The sequence below is a fragment of the Aspergillus vadensis genome, assembly GCF_003184925.1.
Source record: "Aspergillus vadensis CBS 113365 unplaced genomic scaffold BO88scaffold_1, whole genome shotgun sequence".
Taxonomy (NCBI): Eukaryota; Fungi; Ascomycota; class Eurotiomycetes; order Eurotiales; family Aspergillaceae; genus Aspergillus; species Aspergillus vadensis.
In genome coordinates this window covers 2,214,971-2,235,485 of record NW_020292039.1, presented here as the reverse complement: position 1 = coordinate 2,235,485, position 20,515 = coordinate 2,214,971, and the positions used below count along the sequence as shown (strand labels likewise).

The 20,515-nt window shown below is 50.4% G+C and overlaps 7 protein-coding genes across 7 annotated transcripts; 5 read left to right on the top strand and 2 right to left on the bottom strand.

Annotated features, from left to right (window-relative positions):
- Window positions 1-382: 382 nt before the first annotated feature.
- Window positions 383-1,175, top strand: BO88DRAFT_410127 (uncharacterized protein; the record flags this gene model as incomplete). The annotated part of the gene is made up of 2 exons (XM_025707992.1): window positions 383-468; window positions 725-1,175. 2 exons carry the CDS (start codon window positions 383-385, stop codon window positions 1,173-1,175), a joined length of 537 nt encoding a protein of 178 aa, XP_025568586.1.
- Window positions 1,176-1,541: 366 nt separating this feature from the next.
- Window positions 1,542-4,627, bottom strand: BO88DRAFT_431306 (ChAPs family protein). The gene is made up of 7 exons (XM_025709291.1): window positions 4,449-4,627; window positions 4,216-4,348; window positions 4,003-4,127; window positions 3,663-3,943; window positions 2,690-3,609; window positions 2,256-2,630; window positions 1,542-2,186 (listed from the first exon to the last, which is right to left on the bottom strand). Exons 1-7 carry the CDS (start codon window positions 4,469-4,471, stop codon window positions 2,019-2,021), a joined length of 2,025 nt encoding a protein of 674 aa, XP_025568585.1. The 5' UTR covers window positions 4,472-4,627; the 3' UTR covers window positions 1,542-2,018.
- Window positions 4,628-4,820: 193 nt separating this feature from the next.
- Window positions 4,821-11,412, top strand: hir3 (putative transcriptional corepressor of histone genes (Hir3)). Its single transcript, XM_025712246.1, has 4 exons — window positions 4,821-9,244; window positions 9,299-9,521; window positions 9,574-9,729; window positions 9,786-11,412. Exons 1-4 carry the CDS (start codon window positions 4,962-4,964, stop codon window positions 11,205-11,207), a joined length of 6,084 nt encoding a protein of 2,027 aa, XP_025568584.1. The 5' UTR covers window positions 4,821-4,961; the 3' UTR covers window positions 11,208-11,412.
- On the bottom strand, window positions 11,357-14,310 carry BO88DRAFT_355465 (kinesin family protein). The gene is made up of 7 exons (XM_025703705.1): window positions 13,873-14,310; window positions 13,541-13,810; window positions 12,799-13,309; window positions 12,626-12,753; window positions 12,041-12,571; window positions 11,929-11,989; window positions 11,357-11,875 (listed from the first exon to the last, which is right to left on the bottom strand). The coding sequence occupies exons 1-7, from the start codon at window positions 14,236-14,238 to the stop codon at window positions 11,541-11,543; spliced, it is 2,202 nt and encodes a 733-aa protein (XP_025568583.1). The 5' UTR covers window positions 14,239-14,310; the 3' UTR covers window positions 11,357-11,540.
- A 601-nt stretch (window positions 14,311-14,911) lies between these two features.
- On the top strand, window positions 14,912-16,294 carry BO88DRAFT_483802 (putative RTA1 domain protein). The gene is made up of 4 exons (XM_025712245.1): window positions 14,912-15,007; window positions 15,062-15,161; window positions 15,216-15,365; window positions 15,418-16,294. The coding sequence occupies exons 1-4, from the start codon at window positions 14,980-14,982 to the stop codon at window positions 16,157-16,159; spliced, it is 1,020 nt and encodes a 339-aa protein (XP_025568582.1). The 5' UTR covers window positions 14,912-14,979; the 3' UTR covers window positions 16,160-16,294.
- Window positions 16,295-16,445: 151 nt separating this feature from the next.
- Window positions 16,446-17,650, top strand: BO88DRAFT_440159 (putative ubiquitin conjugating enzyme (UbcB)). Its single transcript, XM_025709764.1, has 3 exons — window positions 16,446-16,712; window positions 16,805-16,921; window positions 17,001-17,650. The coding sequence occupies exons 1-3, from the start codon at window positions 16,686-16,688 to the stop codon at window positions 17,316-17,318; spliced, it is 462 nt and encodes a 153-aa protein (XP_025568581.1). The 5' UTR covers window positions 16,446-16,685; the 3' UTR covers window positions 17,319-17,650.
- A 340-nt stretch (window positions 17,651-17,990) lies between these two features.
- On the top strand, window positions 17,991-19,812 carry BO88DRAFT_421136 (cytochrome P450; the record flags this gene model as incomplete). Its single annotated transcript, XM_025708487.1, has 5 exons — window positions 17,991-18,266; window positions 18,400-18,640; window positions 18,693-18,811; window positions 18,866-19,648; window positions 19,717-19,812. 5 exons carry the CDS (start codon window positions 17,991-17,993, stop codon window positions 19,810-19,812), a joined length of 1,515 nt encoding a protein of 504 aa, XP_025568580.1.
- Window positions 19,813-20,515: the final 703 nt, after the last annotated feature.

Genomic DNA, 20,515 nt, shown 5'->3' with positions numbered 1-20,515 from the left:
AATGCTCACCCATTCCGTCCCTCCCCCCTTCCCTCATGTGCTGGGGGAAAGGCTGCTGTTGCTCTGCTGCTCGTCCATTACCGAGTTCCTCCTGCCTGCCTTGCCCTGCCCTGCCCTGCCCTTTAATTCTCCCTCCTCCCTCCCTCCCTCTCTTTCCCTCTTCTCTCTCCCTCTCCCTCTCATCCTTTTCCCTTTTCTTCCCCTCTCACTAGCCCGTTCATTCCCCTTTCGCTTTGCTCTTACTGTCCCTGCATTGCGCCTTCCTGGCCTGGGACTCTCTTGACATCTGTATACTTGCGCCATTGACCTGGCCTACTCCTTTATTACTTAATACACACTCTTAATCTCTCTCTATCCTTAAGCGCCTAACGCGCTCTGAGCCATGTCCACCCGTAAGAGAAAGCAAGAGGCTGAGGAGGAGGAAGAGCTCCAAGCGCTCCCTAGCGACGAGAGCGAGGAAGAAGAAGAGTAAGTCGCTTACTGCATTGCCTATTGCCAGGATGTTCGCGAACTTGAGCGCATTCTTTTCATTACCCCTGCTGGTTCAGCTATCTGCTCTACTTTCATTTCACTCTTGGGTGACCTCTGCGCGCATCACTCAGTGGCGCTTATTGGTGGCATTCAGTCGCGTTATCCTCTGCTTGCTTGCCCCCACCAGTTAAACCTCATTTACTGTTGACCTTTACGACTCATGGATACAATGGCTGATTTGGTACTACTACAGATATGAAGACTCCGAAGTAGCCGAGAGCGAGGAAGGAGAGGAAGAAGGAAGCGAAGAAGAGGAGCTTGAAGAAGAGGAGGAGGGTGAAGAGGAACCAGAGGAACAAGGTGAGTTCACTCTTCTAGTCTCCAATCATGCTACGTATCTCTTACTAACGAGTATTCTTCTCCTAGCAGCTCCTCCGGCTTCCAAGAAGCGAAAGACAGCTCCGGCGCCCGAACAAGAGGAAGAAGAAGAAGAAGAGGGCAAGGAAAATGGCGAAGCTGAAAACGGTGAAGATGAGAACGGCGTCGATGAGGAAGAGGAGGAAGCACCGGAAGGCGAAGACGACGCTGAGGAAGCTCCTGAAGAGACAGCAAAGACCAGTGCCCCTGCCGCCGCTGCTAGCAAGGCCAAGGCTGGCAATGTACCTAAGGAAGCCGAGGCCGATGCTGCTGCAGAGGAGGAGTGAAGACCTTCAAGCATGGCGTTATAATGACCCGCCAGTATTGATTGCTGTCGCGCTGGCAATATTTTATTGATTATTCTATGATCATTTGCGCGGATATAGTACCTAATGCATATGCTCCTATATCCTGAAGACCAGGCGAAGCCATTGTTATTATCTTTAAGTAGCTGTATCCACAACCTAAGCACAGTAGATGGGTGGTACGGAGGAGTCGGAAATATCTTTGGAGAAGCGCATGATGGCTACTCCGCACGGCGGCTTAGCCGGGACTTCCAGCTAGATACTAAGTCATACTATTTACTACTACCCATCTGGACAGATAGCTACTAGGGCAACCGAATCAACCTATCAGATGGTGCACAGCCTCTTGTTCGCAGTCCAACCACATCCTCAATTTCGATTGTAATCTGGGTATTAATAGTATGAAAAACCAAATCATAAAGACAGAATAGAAGTCAAGAATAAAAATAGAATTAAATAAAGTCACACGAAGGAAAAGTAGAAAGCGCATCACATCAAACAATAGGTGATATCGGTCAACAAGTCCATACAGAATGTAAGTAGTAAGTAGTAGTAGGAGGAGGAGGAAAGAAAGTAAGTTCTCTTTTCCTTCAACGCTTTCATATCCCTTGAATTTCACCCCCACTCTCTAATAGATACAATTTCCTCTTTCGTTCGTCATTTCGACCGTCTGTCCTCTCCCGCCTCTTTCCTTATTTCTTAGGTATCTTCTATATCATAAACCATAGGGAGGGGTAGGAAGAAGTAAAGGATGGAAGACGGAAGTGATTCTACACTACCTTCTTTGTAACGGTAAGATAGCGTAATCTATCCTAGGTTGAAGATTTAACCATCACTACCGCTGCTGCGGAATGTGGCGCACAGTTGGCAGTACTGATGGGTCAGATCGAGAACAGGTTGAGGAAGGTTCGTCGCTTGGACTATACTCCGGACTTTGACGGCACCTTCGTCTTCGATAAGTTTGCGGATCAGGAATAGGAGGTCAGGAGAGAACTAAATAAGAGAAGAGTGTGTTGTTAATTTCATCCTTATCGTTGAGAACAAGGGGAATGTGGCACATACCTCGGAGTACCAGCGATACTGCCATGCGATAAGACGGATCAAGGCGCCTAGCATTCCTCTCGTGTCATTCTTCTTCTCGTACAACTTGAGGAGCCCCCGCATGGCTTTCGGGGAGAAGCGGATGGCCAGACAGTGCTGATAGGCTTCGATGCCCTCGTCGAAATGGTGCAGGCGTTCGGCCAACTCGCCGAGAATTTCCCATTCCGTGGCGGATTTCTTGTACTCGATCGCCTGTTGGCGATATTGGGCCATTTCGGTGCGCCAAATGGTGTAGATGCGGAGGTCTTCGTACAGCACCATGAAGAGGTTATCGAGCCATCTTTCGCACAGACGCTTGTTGCGGAATTGTGTGTAGGATGAGTGTGAGGGGTCAGGCTAATAGCACGGGCGCGTCAGTATGGGCTTGGATGGTGTTATTGGAGGTGTAAACTTACATCTTCGCTGCCTGATTTGACGACTTCCGATGCCATCGACTGCTCTGGTTTCTCAATCGAGTGCTCCGGTTCCTCCTCCTTGGTGCCGTTGGCACCATCCTCCGACGTGCCGTTCTCCTGCTCACTGCTTCCATTCGGCTCGTCTGATGCGCTTGCCGAGGAGGGTGTGGTTGTAGGCTTAGACGTAGACTGCTGGCGCTCAACACGGTATTCTTCTTCCATGACAAAAACTTCGCTGCGGATTTTCAGGAGTTGGTCCCAGCCTATCGCGGCAGCAATCTTGGTGAGGAGATTGTACGCCTTCAGGAAGGTTCCCTGATAGGCAGCAGCGTGGAGTCTGCGTAGTGAGGGGTGGACGTAATCGTGAGGATCACCCTGCTTGGGCTGTCCTTCGTCGATTTCGTCCAGCATGCTCTCAGCAAGAATTGGGAGCATGATGCGAGATGGTTGGGGCATACGAGGGGTGTCCTTGTCCTGGTATGTGAACATGGGGCAGGAGTTCAGGGTCAGCAGGGCCAGATCCCATTGCTCGAGGCCGACGTAGACCTCTGCCAATCGTGCCCAAGTGCTGAACTCGCTTGGCGCAGCAGTCACTGCCCGCTTCGCACACTCTAGAGCCATCTCACCCTCGTTTTTGCCCTGGCAGAAATTGGCCTGGCAGTCAAGCAAGGCATAATCCATGGGGACGTCTTGTAAGGCATCGAACATCAAGCGTACGGCTTGCACCTCTTCGTCTGCCATGATGAGAACTCGGGCAAGAAGTGAGGAGACCTCTACGTCTCGTGTGCGAAGTTTCTCGAAAAGGTTGATACCAGAAGTGTAGCGTCCCGTTGTTTGAATGTACTTCAGAAGACCGGACGTCAGGTGGTTACTGACGGTATTCGGCACTTGTGTTTCCGGATCAGAACTGAGCTGTCTTCCTGTGTTTGGTATCAGCATTGGGGTCCGTTGGCAGTCAACTGTGGAATCGCACCCAAGAAGAAGAGTCTCTCCGCAGCATCCAGGAATTTGTGCTCCATCTCCGTATTCGTGACCGGGTTGAACCGACGCACCCCGACTATTTTTCTGATCGCATCACCACCACCATTGTCCGCGTATGAGTAGGCTCGCAGGATTCCACAAAGAAAGGTCTCCAGCCAAAGGGCTTCCGTCGCAACTCGCTTGTCTCCGCGTTCGTCAATGCAGTAGCTTTCCAGAGTGCCGGGGATTTTGACTTCGACGCGCATGTCCAGGTGGGAGAAGGCATTATAGCAGCTGTTCATCCATTAACACTTGCGCAACGATAAACACTTCCAGGCGAAGATGTTTCTAACCAATAGATTCCCGAAACCACCTTGTGTGTCTTGTCGAGCGGAGAGAAAGTAAGCGTATTTACATAGGCGGCTAAACTGGCGGAGGAAGAGGCATCGACACCGGTGACATGGTGATAAACGCCGGTCTGTATTTCAATCCCAAACCAATTGAGTTAGCCATTGTCACTCCTCATCCTTAAAGTATTGCGTGCGCCCGCACTTCCGACGACGTACCTGGTGATGGGCGTTGGTCTTGGGTTGTTTAACCAGATAAACCAAGTCCGGGGGACCTAATTCCCGGAGGTTCTGTAGGGACTCGGAACGGGCATCGACAGCGGCGTAGATGTTCTCCTCCTCCTCATAGATCCTGGGGAAACACTCAGGGGTCAGTCGCAGGTCAATGATAGTGGGCCCATTTGGCCGATTGATAGCGAGTGATAGAACACGTAAACGAGGGCAAGACATACTCGGGAACAGCTGGCGCGACCATGGCGCTGGCAGGAGCGCAGACAGAGGCTCTGGGATGGTCACAGGGGGAAACCAAGGAGTATAGGGAGGACGAAGCGCTTTCACGACTGGGAGAAATTGAAGACAATGAGGCGCAGCAGAAAGCGCAGGTCGTTGTTCAAGACCAAACGGAATGGCGACGATCGATGAATGCCTGGTCGCTTCCTCAGGCAACTGCTGGGTCAGGTACCCCGGTACCGCCTTTGCCTCTTTCGGTAATTCCCGCCCGCGCAACGCGTGTCTGTCACGGGCTCTTTCTCCAGTTCCATTTATCGAGTCTCCAATTCTAGACTCTCCGTTCCTTCCATTCATCTTCCCCAATCTCCACTCCACGTCATTACCACCTTCCCAGGTTGGGCCTTCCCTCAGGTAGCCCGGGGTTGCTTGTCTTTCCTTTTGAAATGTGGTATAGCGGGCCCGGTTTTACTGCCACTATCAGGGAGCTCGTTGCGCCCTGCCATTAAACCGGCATTATGTCCAGCTGGGCAGCTTTGAATATTGAACCTGATGAAGCTATCGAGGAAGAAGTTGATGACACCAAAGAGATTCAAATTGAAGAGGCGCTTAAGCTCTATCAAAATGCCCTGAAGCTCCATTCTCAGGGTCCACAGTTCTATGCACAGGCCGAAGAGGCATATGATGCTCTGCTGAATTCTGAGATATTCAAATATCCCGAGTCAATCTCTGATTATAAAAGAGTAGCCACTCAGGAATCTGAACCTCAGTATGATGACACAGTGGTGGCGGGTGCGACAGAAGCGCTCGCGGAGTTCGACATCAGTGACTCTACGTCGAGCACGCTGATGCAAACCATATACCTATCGTACAAGAACCACGGACAGTATATCCTGGATGCGTTACACGCATCTCTGCAGGGTATCACCGAATCTGCTAAATTTTCTGGAGATCCCCGAAGCAAGGTCAAAGAGAAAACTAGCACAGCTTTGACGGCGTTTGCAGAAGCCCTGGAACGTGACGACTCGGATCTGAACCTCTGGAGACAGAGCGCAAGACTCTGTAGTGCTCTACAAAGCTATAGACTAACACGATACTGCCTTGAAAGTGTACTAGCAGACGACGACAACCGCTTAGAGGTTCGGACAGAGCAGCTAGGGTTGGAAGAAACATTTGCCGAGGAGCGCCTGCGTGAAGTGCTGCGGTCGCTGCTTGATAGGTTGTCTGTGGCTCAAGTACCCTTGAAAAAGCCGAAAAAAGCCCTTCTCAAATTTCTACAGCGCCAGGCAGACCCGTATCCCTACCTTCCCCCTCTTCCGTTAGATCTGCAGGACACAGATCCGTCAACGAACCCTCTTGCTCTAAAGGCTTCTCGTCATGAGATCAAACCAGCTAGCCCTACATGGGCCGATGTTGGCAAGTCGATCCTTCAAAGGCTCACTGATGAAGAAGTCGGCGCCTCAGAGATCGGACCTGGGGCTTCAGTTGGCATATCGCTGCCTACTCTCGGTCCTGAAACAAAGGCCGTAGGGCCTCAACGCCGAGCCTCAGATGCCCAGGGCGCGGATGGCAAATCCAACCAGCAGCAGGACGTCGTCATGTCGGAGGAGCATCAACCCACTGTGAAGTCCGAAGGGCCCGATGTTGTGCCAGAGCAAGTCGATGATCATTCATCTATCGATCAGCGCGCAGAGAAACAGCTCATGGAGTCGCTAGAGATTCAGTCGACTCAGCCCGGTAATCCTGGAGGTCAGCATGAGATTGCAAATGCCGATGAGGTTGATGTAAAACCCTCAAATGGCCGGAAACGATCATCTGCCTCTGCCGTTACGGAGGACCAGGCAGACCGAATACGGGCAAAAGCCAGGAGGACCCGCCTTCGTGAAGCTACCGAGGATGTCTCATTCCAGAGTGAAGAGGTTAATCTCGACTTGAATAAATACTACGAGGATCGTCTTGAGAGTTTCACCCAAGCTGACGAATGGTTATTCGGTACTGTGGGTACTTTGCTATCCAATCTTGACGTATCAGACCTTGGAAGCATTGACGATCTGAGAAAACAAGTTTGCTCTACCAATGAGAGCAATGATTCTGCAAATGCCGTGACTTGCGCTCCTGAGGACACAGGACACCTACTCGTTCGTGATTTGATGGATATCATCAAGTCCTGGGATGAAGCCAAGTCCCATGCTATGCACCAGCCAGATAACCTTTCCACGCTTCAAGACATCCGGGGTATGGGAAAATCTGGTATTGCGATTTTTCTTGAGCATTCAAGAAAGTCGACTAGGAAGTTAGGCATCAAACAAGTTCTCTCCGGAGAAGACGATCTCTACACGTTTCTAAGGACAGTTAATGACGGATGGCTTCCCTTGCACGATGTCGCCCTTTGCTGGCTCAAAGCGCTACTAATGCCCGACTTCGCGAGATATGCGACGGATGACATACTACAACAAGACGGGCCTGTCGTGGAGTCTGCTTATACCCTCTATCAATGGCCGGATTCTCTGAAGGAAGCAGTTGTGCAACTCCTGCTGCATGAAGACGAGTACATCTATAGACATATGCGCGAACAGGTCGACAACCTTGAGAACAACGTTCTGTCCATTGGATCCGGAAGACCAACTGCATACAGCACACAATACTTGTCAGACTTGGAGATGCTTCAAACCCTCTTCGAGCTTCACCTCGACATCTATGCGTCTATCAACAATCCAAACAGTGAAATTGATGGTCAAACGAGGCTACTGCAGCGTGATCGCTTGGCAAGATGGTGCTTGCTCGCGCGGACATCGCTCACCCACTTCCTGGATCACAGCCCTCCTAGCTCCACACGGGAAAGAATGGTACTCCGTCATATCTGGGCATCGACGTTCCAATCAAACATGGCTGGGGATATTCAGAGGGAGCATGTCCTACTTTGCCTCCAGGAGCTGAAGTTATTCTTGGTGTCACTCAAAAACCCAGTAATTAGCCTGGTGAACAATGCCGTAATGCCCGAGCTATCGACCGAGGCAGTTGATCAGGAGATCTCCAAGCTGAAGTCGATGGATTTCTTCATGAAAATATTTAACCCGACGTCGGATGACCCTGTTGGTCTGATCGAGACTATTGAGCCTATCCTCGAACCTTCCTCTGTCCAATTTGGCGAAGGTCTCGACGGAGAAGTATCTGAACAGCCAACTTCTCAGCTCCTTGAGATGGCATCGTTTCTAGATCGCGGAGATGCTACCTTGAGGCTTTTCCTATGGAAGAGACTACAAGATGCGTACAAGAAGATTGAATATCCCCCTAAGGTCGTTTCCTGCTACCTCCGCAGCATCGAAATCATCATGAAGGAGCTTAGCACTCCTGCACATCTCGATGAGCCCGGTGACCATCGTCAGATCACTTTGCTCAGATGGCTCAAATCACTCGACAGCATTCTAAGCAAAGCTGTCACGATCGTCTTACATGAATCGGACAAAGCGTATGAGTGCTTTGACATGGAACATCTAAGATCATCAATGTCTGCAGTCGCTCGTCTTACAAAGCTCCTCCACAGTTTTGCCTTGTACGAAGACTTGGTTCGTGTAGGTAAACTGTCAGGGCCGGAGCTCCGTGGAGCATTGGCGAAGTCTCTAGAGAGTCTCAAAGATAAGCTGCGCGAGATGCAAGTCCGTTGCTGGATCTTGCAGTATACGCTAGTGAAGGACGCCATTACACAGAATCCTGAAGCTTTCGATACTCCCATGGAAGACCGCGTACATTACTTACGATCGGTACACAATGCCCTCGGGATTCGCAGGATGTGCAGGTTCTCCCATAAGCAATTTCTCAAACTGGTCAGGTCTGAGATATTCACTCTTGACGTGGAGCAAGACATCGAGCTGGATATCTGTCAAATCCTGTACGATATCTATGGTATCAAGTTGTCCCCTGTGGATGGTTCATTGAATGACCATGGATGTCCTCCCGAAAAGCTGGACCGCTCCACGGCGATCGTCATGGTGGACTTTGTCATGAAGCAGGCTAAGAAGATGAATATCAAGGACTTGTCAAAATCTGAGCTGAAATCTACTATTGACAAGATGCAGCAAGCCATCGGTACAACGAAGTCGTCGCCTCCGCTATCATACAACAAGCGTATCATCACCGCCTACTTGAAGTCACCAATCAATCCTTCTGAAATATCCCGTGCCATTCAGGGAGTGGCTGACCTCCCACTGATTCCTGTACCTGCCGAGAGTGCGGTCATTGCGCAGAATGGTTGGTATTTCCTTCTAGGTCATGCCGCTTTGACAAAGTTTCGCTCCCAGAAGCGTCTGAACCCCGTACCCACAACAGACCTCGACGATGCAATCATATGGTTCAGACAAGATTTGGAGCACGGGACGTCAAGATGGGAGACCTGGTACCGGCTCGCCCAGACGTATGACTCGAAGCTTGAGGAGGATATTACCTGGTCTGCTGATAAGATCAATAACAATCGGATGGAGTTAGTCACCTGGCAACGCAACGCAATTCATTGCTACGCAATGGCAATTGCCACAGCTATCAAATACTCGGAACCAACAGCTGAGACTCGTGCAATGCTCTCAGATCTGTTCACTGATTTTGGTATCCGTCTGTACTCTTCTTCGCGAGCGCCCCTTTCGATGGGGGCTTTCAGTCTAGCTGATTTCACGCGGCATTTCAGTGGCGAGGAAGACCAGCGGATGTATGAAGGAAGGCCTTTCAGGGAGATGAAGCTTTATACCGTCTGGAATCTTGCCAGCTACTTGCTCAAGCGTGCCCTTGTCGACAAACCCAAGAATTGGATGTATGTCACCCTGTTATTCCGCCGGTGATCTGTCATAAGCTAACTGCAACTTAGGACTCATTATATGCGGAGCAAATGCCTCTGGAAGATGTTCAGCTGTGATGAATCTGTTAGAGGTTCTTTCAAACGGATTGAAGTTGACGTGGTCTTGGATGCCCTGCTCGATGCCATCGATGCCCTGCCGCAGCGGAAGGATTCACGCTCTGATCCAATATTCGAGCCACATTATAAGCTTGTCTCGGTAGTACACAAGCTTGTGCATCGTGGAACTCTAACGGTATGCGAGTCTCTATTCTCGAACCCGTTGACACGACTGACTCTCCACTCAGGCTGCGGAGGGAAGCAAAACGCTCCTGGCAACACCTTGGGCTCGCAAAGTCCAGCCTCCGGAAGACCAGACGGCATGGAAGAGATACATACTCGAGGTGCTTCGGAGCCTGCAGAAAGCGGACAAATCAAATTGGCACCATCGTATGGCTGTCAGGGTACGTACACTCGCGTATAGCATGTATCATACTGAGCAATTTCTGACTGTGCCTAGGCTGCACATATTATGTACGATGACGACAAAGACTCTGCAGATGCAGCCGCCTCCGCAAAGAACGAGCTTACCCAGCAGATCTTCACCAAAACAATGACAATCCAGGTCTGGAGACCTGAGTTTGAGCGACCTGGTCGGCATTTCGTTTACACCACACGCTACGCTTACTTCTTCGTCAGCCTCCTCGACCAGCTCAATGATCGAGCAAACCTCGACCAATTACTGCGCCGAGTAAGGAAGAAGCAGGGGGACTTCATCAATCACAGCAAGCTTTGGGAGGATGCGTGTCTTACCTATGCCAGGGTAATCCGGAGAGCTGGCCATATCAGCGAGGGCCATGAAGAGGGCGTATTCAAGCCCATTGGTTGGGAAGAATTTGTCGCAAACACAGCCCGTTTGGAAGGACTTGCACAGTTATCCCCAGAAAGCCCATCCCTTCTTGAACTCCTTCGAGATGCCATTGAGCTGAAAAAGCTCAACAACAACCTTATGAAGGTCTCGTTGCTCGAAGACCTTATTGCAGACCTCTACGCCCGACTTTACGAAGTCAACATGCCACAAGTCATCGAACAAGCGAATGAAGAAAATAAAGAGAAGATGAAAGTCGATCATCTTCTCATGGTTAGTGACGGAGCTGCCGATACTCCTACGCCTCCAACCTCAGCCCCAGCCTCTGAAGCCCCTGCACCTCGCGGTCGTACAAAGGGTATCGCACGACGTGACATCCAAAAACGAGCCGAGACGATTGTCAATCGTAAAGTGCCCCCGCGTGCACCCATGGCCAAAACTTCTGCCACCACAGAAGCCGAACAAGCCAACATTTCCGAAGCTGGTCCAACCTCCGCTCCCAAGCAGACAAACAAATCAGGGCTGCTTGAACCTAGCACTGAAGATGTCGGATCAGGACAGCAGAGTGATATTCCTAACAGCCTGCATGATAGCGCGGATGATGAGAGCGAACTCAGCGAAATGGACGACGAGAGACTAGCCAAGCTGACAACTGAACGCAAGTTACTGTTTCCTAACCTCGATGACCGGGGCTCCATGGATCCGGAGTCAGAGATGTCTGCCCAGGCCAGTGCCGATGGGGATGAAGGGCAAGATATGGAGGGAGATACCGAGCTTGTAGAGGGCGAAGGCGAGACAATGGTCGAAGAAGGCGAAGACCCTGGCGATGGTGACGATGATGAAATGGAAGGCGAAGAAGAGAATGAAAATGAAGCTGGCGGGGACGAAGACATGGAGGGTGAAGGCGAAGATGAAGGGGAAGGGGATCCGGAAGAGGATGAAGATGGCAATGATATTACCGAAATGGAAGGTGTGCAGGACAATGACGAGATGGATGACGTTGAGCAGGCTGAGATTCCCGGAACAGATCAGGAAAGCGAAGCTGGCTCTGAACCGGAAGCAATGGAAACCTAAATGATGGTTATCCATCGTGTGAGTGTCGAATCATTCGGGCTCATGCTTGACACGACCTTTTGACTTTCGAAGTTATGCGTTAGGGTCTCATGTACTTCATGGCGTGCAACGAACGGTAGGCGTTCAGGAGGTACTTGTCAAGAAGCTTTATGTATCATAGAGAACTATTAATATTATAACAAGAAAGGGGAATATTGGTATCAACAAAATAATCCACCAGAACGCCTGATACATCCTTCCTAACCGTTACACCATCAAGCAAGTAATTATGTCCAACGAAAGGTATCCTGCCAAACGTATACAAGAAGACAGCAGCGATCTTTCGGCAACAGCTCAGATATCTTCCTCGGGAGCCAGGTCCCATTTCCGAGTCGCCATCTTTCTCTGCCTCTTGCCGGGTGAACCAGTGGGCTGCGGAGCAGGAGAAAACATGCTATCCGCAAGCTTCAGCTGGTCCATTCGCTTGAGAGCGACCTCAATGTCACTTTCGCGTCCAAGGATGTTGGAGTTGCGAGAAGTCTCCAGAGTATTCTTCGACCGGGACTTCTTGGTAGGAGAGCGGCAGTTCAGCTCGCGTTCCAGGGCTGCAATCTTGCTGCGAAGCTGGTCGTTCTCGAACTCGAGATCTTCGACCCGCTCGTCTGAGGAGGGTTGGGGGTCTTCGTGAACTGGAGAGGTTGTTAGTATGGTCCGAGAGGGTATGTTAGTGGCAACAACTTACTTTGAAATCCTCGGGACACGATCTCAATCTTCTTGTCGAGATGCTCGTCATTGAAACCAGACTGATTCAGTTAGCGGGGGGCCAAATTAGACTGCAGTCGAATGAGACTTACTTGTTGGTCCAGGGCATTTTGCCATCTCTTTCGCTCCTCTTCCATTCGCTCGTCCATCTCATTCCAACACTCTTCGCGCACTTCTTGCTCGATCAAGATGCATCTTTCTTCGCTTGCCTTGAGGCGCAGCTCGAAATCGGTCCTGAGAATCTCTTCTTCAGCAAGCCTCACTGAAAGAGATTCGTTCTCTGCCGTCAGTCTCGCGATCTCTGCCAGTGCCTTCTCAAGCTCTTCATTCATTCCCATGCTGGGAGTGTTGCGTCCACTGGCAGATCCGTGACGAGATCCGAGCGTACTGGACAAGATAGACTCGGCAATTGAGGGAGCTCTAGGCACGGCAACTTCACGAGCCAATGCCGAGTAACGCAGGATTTGGGAAGTCGCGTTGTAGTCACCCATAGGATCGGCAGTGACAATCATAATGGCCTTCTGTGGGTGACGGTTGAGGCCAGTAGCCTGGTTGGAAGACGGGAAGGAGTTCGAGAAAAGTAGTTCAGTGAGTTTGCATTGTCTGAACGGAACCATGGCAGCCTATTTATATTAGCAGCTTTCGGAAACCGATAACAATTCTGTGTCGTAGCATACCTTATTTCCGTCCTGTATGTCACTCTGCATTTGAAGGCATTGCCCAAGGTACATCAAACTCTCGTTGATCTTGCCGGCCTCTGCCAGGGTCGAACCAGCCGTTTTAGCAGTTCGCGCGCGCTCAGAACCTGTTCGTGTTAGCTTTATAATAGCAAGCGAAGAGTCATACTAACCAGCAAGATCTGCCACCGTGAGGGTGTTGCCTATCCAAGTTTCTTCGCCAGTCCTCTTGTTTCGCATTCTTCTTTTCACTTCCAAACAGAAGAAACCATGACTGCGAGAGCTTACGCTGTTGGCTCCGGTTCCAGTGACCTTGCGCTCGGTAAGGCCAACTTCAAGCACCGACAGAGCCTCCTCGTAGGTGCTGCATGCTATCTTGCGTAGTCCCGCAACAACCTTGCGGTCCGGGGAGCCTTCCGTTGGCTTGAAAAACAAGGCCCTGCGTCGGTCCTTCTGCGCATTGCCTCCCTGACGGGACATAGTACTTCCCTGGCCAGGTACTATAGCGGGTGACAGCAGATCAAAGATGCGATCATTATAGACTTCGTACATTGACACCAGGACGACATATTCGGAGTTAGGGTTGAGCTCCATGGTGAGGTGACTGACATCAGGCGAGCGAAGCAGGCCGTTGGGACGCTGGGGCATATTGCGACGGGGGAATATAAGTGCAGGTGTCGGTTCCTTTGCCGGTTGAGACATGTTAGCACGAGCGGTTTTACCAGAAGTCAAGCGGGTGCACGAGCCGTGCTTCATCTTTTCTCTCAATTTAGGATGCATGGTGAGAAGATTGATGTAGCATGTTCTCGAGAGAGATTCGCTGTATATTTTGGAATAGGGACCAGTGTGGGCAGCGGCTAAGGGGGAAAACCGTGCGGTGCCTTGCAGCGGAGCTTTGGGGGGAGGGCGCCATACCGTCATAGGGGTAGCTCTTCCAGTACTCATCGGCGTTTGGGCTCTCGAGTTCCTTCCACGTTCTGCAGAGTCGCCATACACAGCCTCGAGGAATGTCTGCGCCGTGAACATTTGGGCTTCGGAAGAGTCTGACGCGGCCACAGTGGACAGAAGAAGAGGGCTAATGGAATTGTCGGGTGGCCTGATAGTCGAGGCCAAAGAATTGAAGATAAGGTCAAGACTCATCTGGGTAATTCCTCGCTGCGACTTCGAACCTAGGATTGTATGGCTCTGTAGGTTGTCCTTGTCAGTACATGTTCCAAGTTCACTCATGGTGATGCGGTGGACTAGACCTTTCCGCTACCTGTCACTCCCAACGTTGCAATAAGGCCGTCCCTGCCCTCAACCAATACACCCCTAACCAGGGACTCCAACTCGGTGCCATGGAAGACGTCTAGCTGAGACGCTGACTCTTCGAACACCTTGGTGAAGCCGAACCTTTCAACGGCACGCTTTCGCGCATCGGATGGGGGTTGCAGGGTGATATGGGTGGGAGAGGCGGCTGCCGTTTCCTGGTCATCTTCAACGGTGACCTTTGGCTCCGGAGTCTCAATTGTCAAGCATCGTTCAGCGTGCTCCTCCAAATGCTGCGGCATAGGTGGCCGCAGGCGGAGGTACACCTGGAATAGAGATGCGGGGGAGGACTTTGTCGAGCTCATGGTGGGTTAGCAGTCCACGTTGTCTGTTCACATTCGATTGAACAGAGTGGAGTAACTGCGAGATGTCGTGCGTCTTTGGGCGGATATGAGGTCCAGATCGAAGCACCATCGAAGCTGGAGAAGGCGAGACTTTCCCCAGGCCAGCAATCACGTTATGTTGACTTTGCCCTTTTGGGTTGGTGTCGTGTTGTCCTGACAACTGGTAGCGCATGATGTAAGCTCGTATTTGTGTGCCTGCAGATTCAGGCTGGAATTAGAGTTTCTAGTGCGGAAGGTGGCCTTAGTGCCTGAAGTTGCGCCCGGCTCAGCCTTGCTCGTATTCGCTACTCTTGGCGCTTGTTGTAATCCAGCAACTATCTGACTTCATGAGCCAGGTGGTTACCCATGTGACGTGCCATCGTCTTTGTGAGATGCCACATCTGGTTCTCAGCCATCGCATGTGGAGCCGCGTGGGAGATTCAGGATCTCTATTGCAGTACCCAAAGTCATTAAGGTTGAGGCGATGTTTTCGCGGGTCCAATAAGCCAATCTCCCAGGCTCAAGGCTTGGATCAGGCACTAACCCAAAACGGTGTGCTCGTTTTCGCTTGTTCTTCTAACAGTCAGAGGCTGAAGATGTGAAGACAGTATATATACCGGGGAGATGAACAAAGATGGAGCAAGTATCATGCTATGACAATTTAGTTTTTCTATCACAACTGCTTGCTTCGATTTCAGTGTCACATAGTCAGGACGGTACAAGATGATGCTTGACAAAAGATCCCCTTATCGTATGGAAGCCCTACCCGCCAAGCCTCTATATAGTATACACTAACGCCAAGAAGAGGAGGGAAGTCTCTGGTACTATGCGCCCAACCAAGGTGCACCCATCTCTTTCGCAATCATGTTTGCTGTCTCTGGGATGGTACACATTTACCAATGTTGGTATGCATACTCACCCAAGTGCTATGCCCATGCAGTTCCTAACGATGATGACAGCCAGTACAAGTCATGGAAAGTGACCGGTCTCCTACCATGGTCTGCTCTTCTCTTCACGGCTGGGTTTATAATGCGTACTATCGGCGCATTTGGACAGTGGGGGAATGTGGGTATCTACATTGCGAGCACCGTTCTGTTGCTGGCTGCACCGTGAGTGCTTATTGATGCGGATTGATAATGAATGCCACTGACTAGCGTACAGACCCGTCTATGAGGGCGCCAACTACTTCACTCTGGGCCGCATCCTTTACTACATCCCATACCACTCGCCCATTCATCCTGGGCGCGTTTTCACCACTTTTGTGGCGGTTGGTGTTGTGATTGAGGCTATCACCGGCAACGGGGCTGCGCTGGTTGCCAATTCCGAGGCGACGGAGGGTAAGAGAAAGACAGGAGAGGGACTGCTTAAAGCAGCTCTGATCCTGCAACTTGTGCTGATGGCTGCCTTTGTTGCCTTGGCTGCCAGATTCCACTACAATTGCCATCGTGGTGGTGTCTTGAACGGCAAGATCAAGCGGGCCTTGTACGTGTTGTATTGCAGTTGCACCCTCATTACTGTGCGCACGATCTACCGGACGGTGGAATATTTCAGCGCCACGAGTCTCAATATCTATAGTGGTGGCAACCAGATTAGCCCAATCCTCAAGGATGAGTGGTTTTTCTGGGTTTTTGAGGCTGTTGTCATGTACCTCAATACCATCTTGCTGAATGTCTGCCATCCGATGCAGTGGCTTCCACGCTCCAACAAAATATATCTTGCCACGGATGGCGTTACCGAGATCGAAGGACCTGGTTATGATGATCACCGACCAGTCATCTTAACCCTTATTGATCCCTTCGACATCGCTGGTCTGATCAAGAACAAAGGCAAACAGGAGAAGTATTGGGAAGATGAGACAATCGGCAAGCTCAGCAAAGGTTCGCCTGGACCATCTGCTGTGTAGCTGAAAGCGGGCTGGAATATACTAGTATGCAGTTATTCTTGGGCCAGGTTTGACAGTGACGGCGTTTGGTGACTACATATAGAATACTTGTCTCGATGATGTTTAATTATAATTCTTATTTACCAGTGTTGAAGTATCGCAATTGCATCTGGAGACTCTGTAATAGTAAATAACTAAGTGGAAAGGACATTGACGCTGACGTCTTCCACTGCGACCAGCCGATCCTCCGCCCCGCCTGACCCGCCCCGCTAATCAATTGCCAAAGAGCTTCGGGGTTTCCCGACCAGCACAGCTCCCCCTTCCATCGGCACTTGCTCCGCCACGACTCATTTGCCCTGTCACTGATAAGTAGTCAGCCTTTGAGAGACCTGGGCCATATTCACTCCACAGTTGATGCTTCGGTTTCACGTCTTGCAATAACCCCTCTCCGCCGCCGTCCCCGACCGTGTCCCCTCAACATCTTACCCCGCTCTTCTTTCCACACCGACAAACACTTGTCAGGTTCTATCGCAAACAGACACACATCATGGGAAGTCAGAAACGGATAGCTAAGGTGAGCAGAACAGAGAATCTTTTCTTCATAATCTGCGCCACATCTACCAGGGTGCAAAAAGAGAGCACAATTGACTAACGCATGACTCACAGGAGCTCGCCGAGCTTGTCGAGTCTCCCCCGGAGGGCATCGTGGTGAAGTTGGCCGACGAATCCAACCTTTACACATGGAACGTATATATGGATGGGCCTGAGAAATCTCCTTACCAGGTGAGTCTTTCCTACCTGTCATCGACGCCAAGGAGGCCATAGGAACCCTCACTAACACTCAGAACCGTATCATACGTAGAACGGCAAATTCCTACTCAACCTCTCCCTCCCCACCGAATATCCCTTCAAACCCCCTACTGTCTCCTTCAAAACGAAGATATACCACCCCAACGTGACCAACGATGATAAGGGAAGCATGTGTCTGGGCATGCTTCGCGCAGACGAGTGGAAACCTAGCTCCAAAATCCTGGCGGTACTGCAGTTCGCGCGTCAATTGCTAGCGGAACCGATGCCCGATGATGCTGTCGAGGGACGGATTGCAGAGCAATTCAAGAATGACCACAGTCGGTACGAGGAGGTCGCGAAGGAGTGGACACGCAAGTATGCCACTCTTTAGTGAGCCGCTGCTGCCTGCTATCGGTTTAGCAACTGTTTAGATACCTTGAGGCGGGTCTGCGAGCTAAGAGTGATATGAAATGACGGGATAAACACAGGGAACAGGGACCAAAAAGACATGAATGTTTCGGCTTGGCTAGATATATATATGATATGAACATGTCTGAGCATCACGACTGCATGAGATGAAACTTCGTTAGCATGAATTGTTTGTGGAATAAAGGACATGAAATCATCATAATAGATACTATATGCATATTGAGAGCGGCATTAAAACACACACAATCGGCATCTTACTTCCGGCCGAAATATGCAGAATATCATTCAAAATGCAAGACCAACTAACCATGCATATGCTGCAGTGGTGCGGATATCCACCTTACTTTCTCTCTCTCTCTCTCTCTCTCGCCACAGGCTTCCCCGCACACCGTAGATTAATACACCCGTTATACTCTACAACACGTGTATAACCAACTCATCCTCCAATACCAAAAACCACTACTATTTTAATAGACGATAACTCATCCTCGGCAACCAGTTCCCAGATAACGGGACTCGTTCCGCTCTCATGCGGGGATTCCAATACCTAAATAAAATCATGTCTCACAACTCTCCCATTCTCATAGTATTCTACTACTAGCACATCCCTCAACCTGTTATCATTGCTATCATTATGGCCCTCCTCACCACCACAATCGCATACCTCTCCCAACACATCCCCTCCATCCTACTGACAATCCTCATCATCCACCTCACCCGGAATTACTTCACGCCCGGGGTATCGCGCATCCCGGGCCCATTCCTCGCCAAACTCACCAATCTATGGCGGTTTGTAGATGTAGCGCGAGGCAAAGCGGAGATCACACATTATCGGCTGCATCAGGAGCATGGCGAGTATGTGCGGCTGGGACCGAAGGTCGTTAGTGTGTGGAATGTGGAGGCGTTGAAGGTGATTTATGGGGTGAATAGGGGGTATAAGAAGGTATTTTTATCATTATCCATTCATTACTATTTCTAAAAAGAAATGTTTGGGGGTACGAAGTATGTTTGTGTTGATATGCTAATAAACCATGCATGCATAGACCGCATTCTACCGTGTCCAGCAACAACTTGCAAAGGGAAAGCCGACTAAAACACTGTTTACGTCCCTTGACGAGGACTTTCATGCTAGGATTAAACGACCCGTGTCGGGGGCTTATTCGATGAGTACGGTTGCCGAGTTCGAGCCGTTTGTGGACAGTACGATACGGACGTTCTTTGCGCGGTTGGATGGGTTTGCAGCGAAGGGGAATGTGTTGGATATTTCGACGTGGTTGCAGTATTGTAAGGCATATATTTTGGGCACTGGTTGTAGGAAGTAAGCTGACATGGGCAGATGCGTTCGATGTCATTGGTGAGATGACGTTCAGCAAACAACTTGGGTTCTTGCAGCAGGGTCGTGATGTTGAAGGTATCATTAAGTCGTTGGAGAAGTCGTTCGATTATGCGGGAACGGTGGGTTGCATGCCAACAATTTTGTTTCTCATTCTAACAGGCCGTCGTTTATAGATTGGTCAAATGCCCTGGCTAGATTATGTCTTTGTCAAGAACCCTCTCTGGCAGCTTATTCGGGGCGGGTCTACTGGAGCTGTTGCTCGTTTCGCCCGCGACCGCTTGCATGAACGGCTGTCTCAGGATGGCAGTAAGCGAGATGATTTCCCTGGACGTCAGAAAGACTTCTTGACCCGCTTCTTGGAGGCGAAATCTATTCACCCTGATGTGGTCGACGACGCCCAGGTATTTTCCTACACAGTCAGCAATGTGAATGCAGGCTCTGATACCACTGCTATCTCTCTCCGAGCGATCCTATACTATACGTTGAAGAACCCCAGGGTATTGAGCAAGCTGCAGGAGGAATTGCATAGCGCCCTCCAAGCTGGGAAAATTACCGTTCCTGTATCATGGAAACAAAGTCAGGAACTTCCATATCTCGACGCCGTTATCAAGGAGGCTCTTCGTCTGCATCCACCCGTACGACTCCTCTTGGAGAGGGTAGTCCCCGCAGAAGGCCTCCAATTGCCAAACGGCCCCTTCCTCCCCGCTGGGACTGTTGTTGGAGTCAATCCGTGGATAATCCATCGCCACGCTATTTTTGGCAAAGAGGTTGACAGGTTCGTCCCTGAGCGTTGGCTGCGGGGTAACGATGAATCAGAAGCGGAGTTTCAGATACGAAGGCAGAATATGCTAGGGGCAACGCTGACGTTTGGGGCCGGCCCCCGAACCTGCATTGGGAAGAACATCAGTCTGTTGGAGATATATAAGCTGATACCATCGTTGCTCTTGGCATACAAGGTATGTGCACTGCCATCACCTCTTTTTCTGGTGATTTGCGATCTCTGGCTGACGGGTGGCTGTTACAGGTTGAAATGAATGATCCGGAAGCTGAGTGGGAGGTGGTCAATGCATGGTTCGTACGACAGAAAGGGATGAACGTGAAAGTGACGCGAGTAGCATAGTGTACAGTTAACTGTCAGATGGAAGGGTGAAGTGAGATGACTTTTCGTCGGGAATAAGATCCTGCGCTGGATCCTGCATGCAAGGCGCTCTTAGGAAGTCCGACGGTCAAGCCCACTGGTAATCTTAATAGAAGGGGAACTTGGCATCATCCCTTTCGGTCGCCACAAAGCGGCACAGTCAAGAGCCGAAGGGAGCAAAAAAGAGCAATCAAATATACTGCCCTCTGGGGCCCCGACTATCTACTATATTTTCTGTGCGAGAACACGTTCGTCATCGCCATGACGCGCAGGAGACCCACCAGTTGGCGGCATTATCCCAATGTGGGCGCACTAGGAATTGCGGTGCTGATTTCCGATAAGGGATCATCAAGCGCATCCTTGGGTTCCGTTCGTATTAATAGAATCAATTTCGCTTTCGCATGTTGCTCCATATAAGGACGAAGCGGCGGAGCTGAGGTACATTGGATTTCCGGGACAGCGCAATCTCTCTCAAGGGATGCTATCTAGCTTTAGAGTTTCTGACAGTCCAAATTTTGGTGAACTAAGTTAAGCCATGCATGCGAGTTATCCACCCCAGCGACTCATATCATAAGAATGAGTCCTAACCTGCAGATGATAAGCGATACATCAGATATGACCCGAATGGTTCGACAGTGGCCAATGGCACTAAAGCTGGTTGCCTTTCGGTAGTAGAGAATAAAGT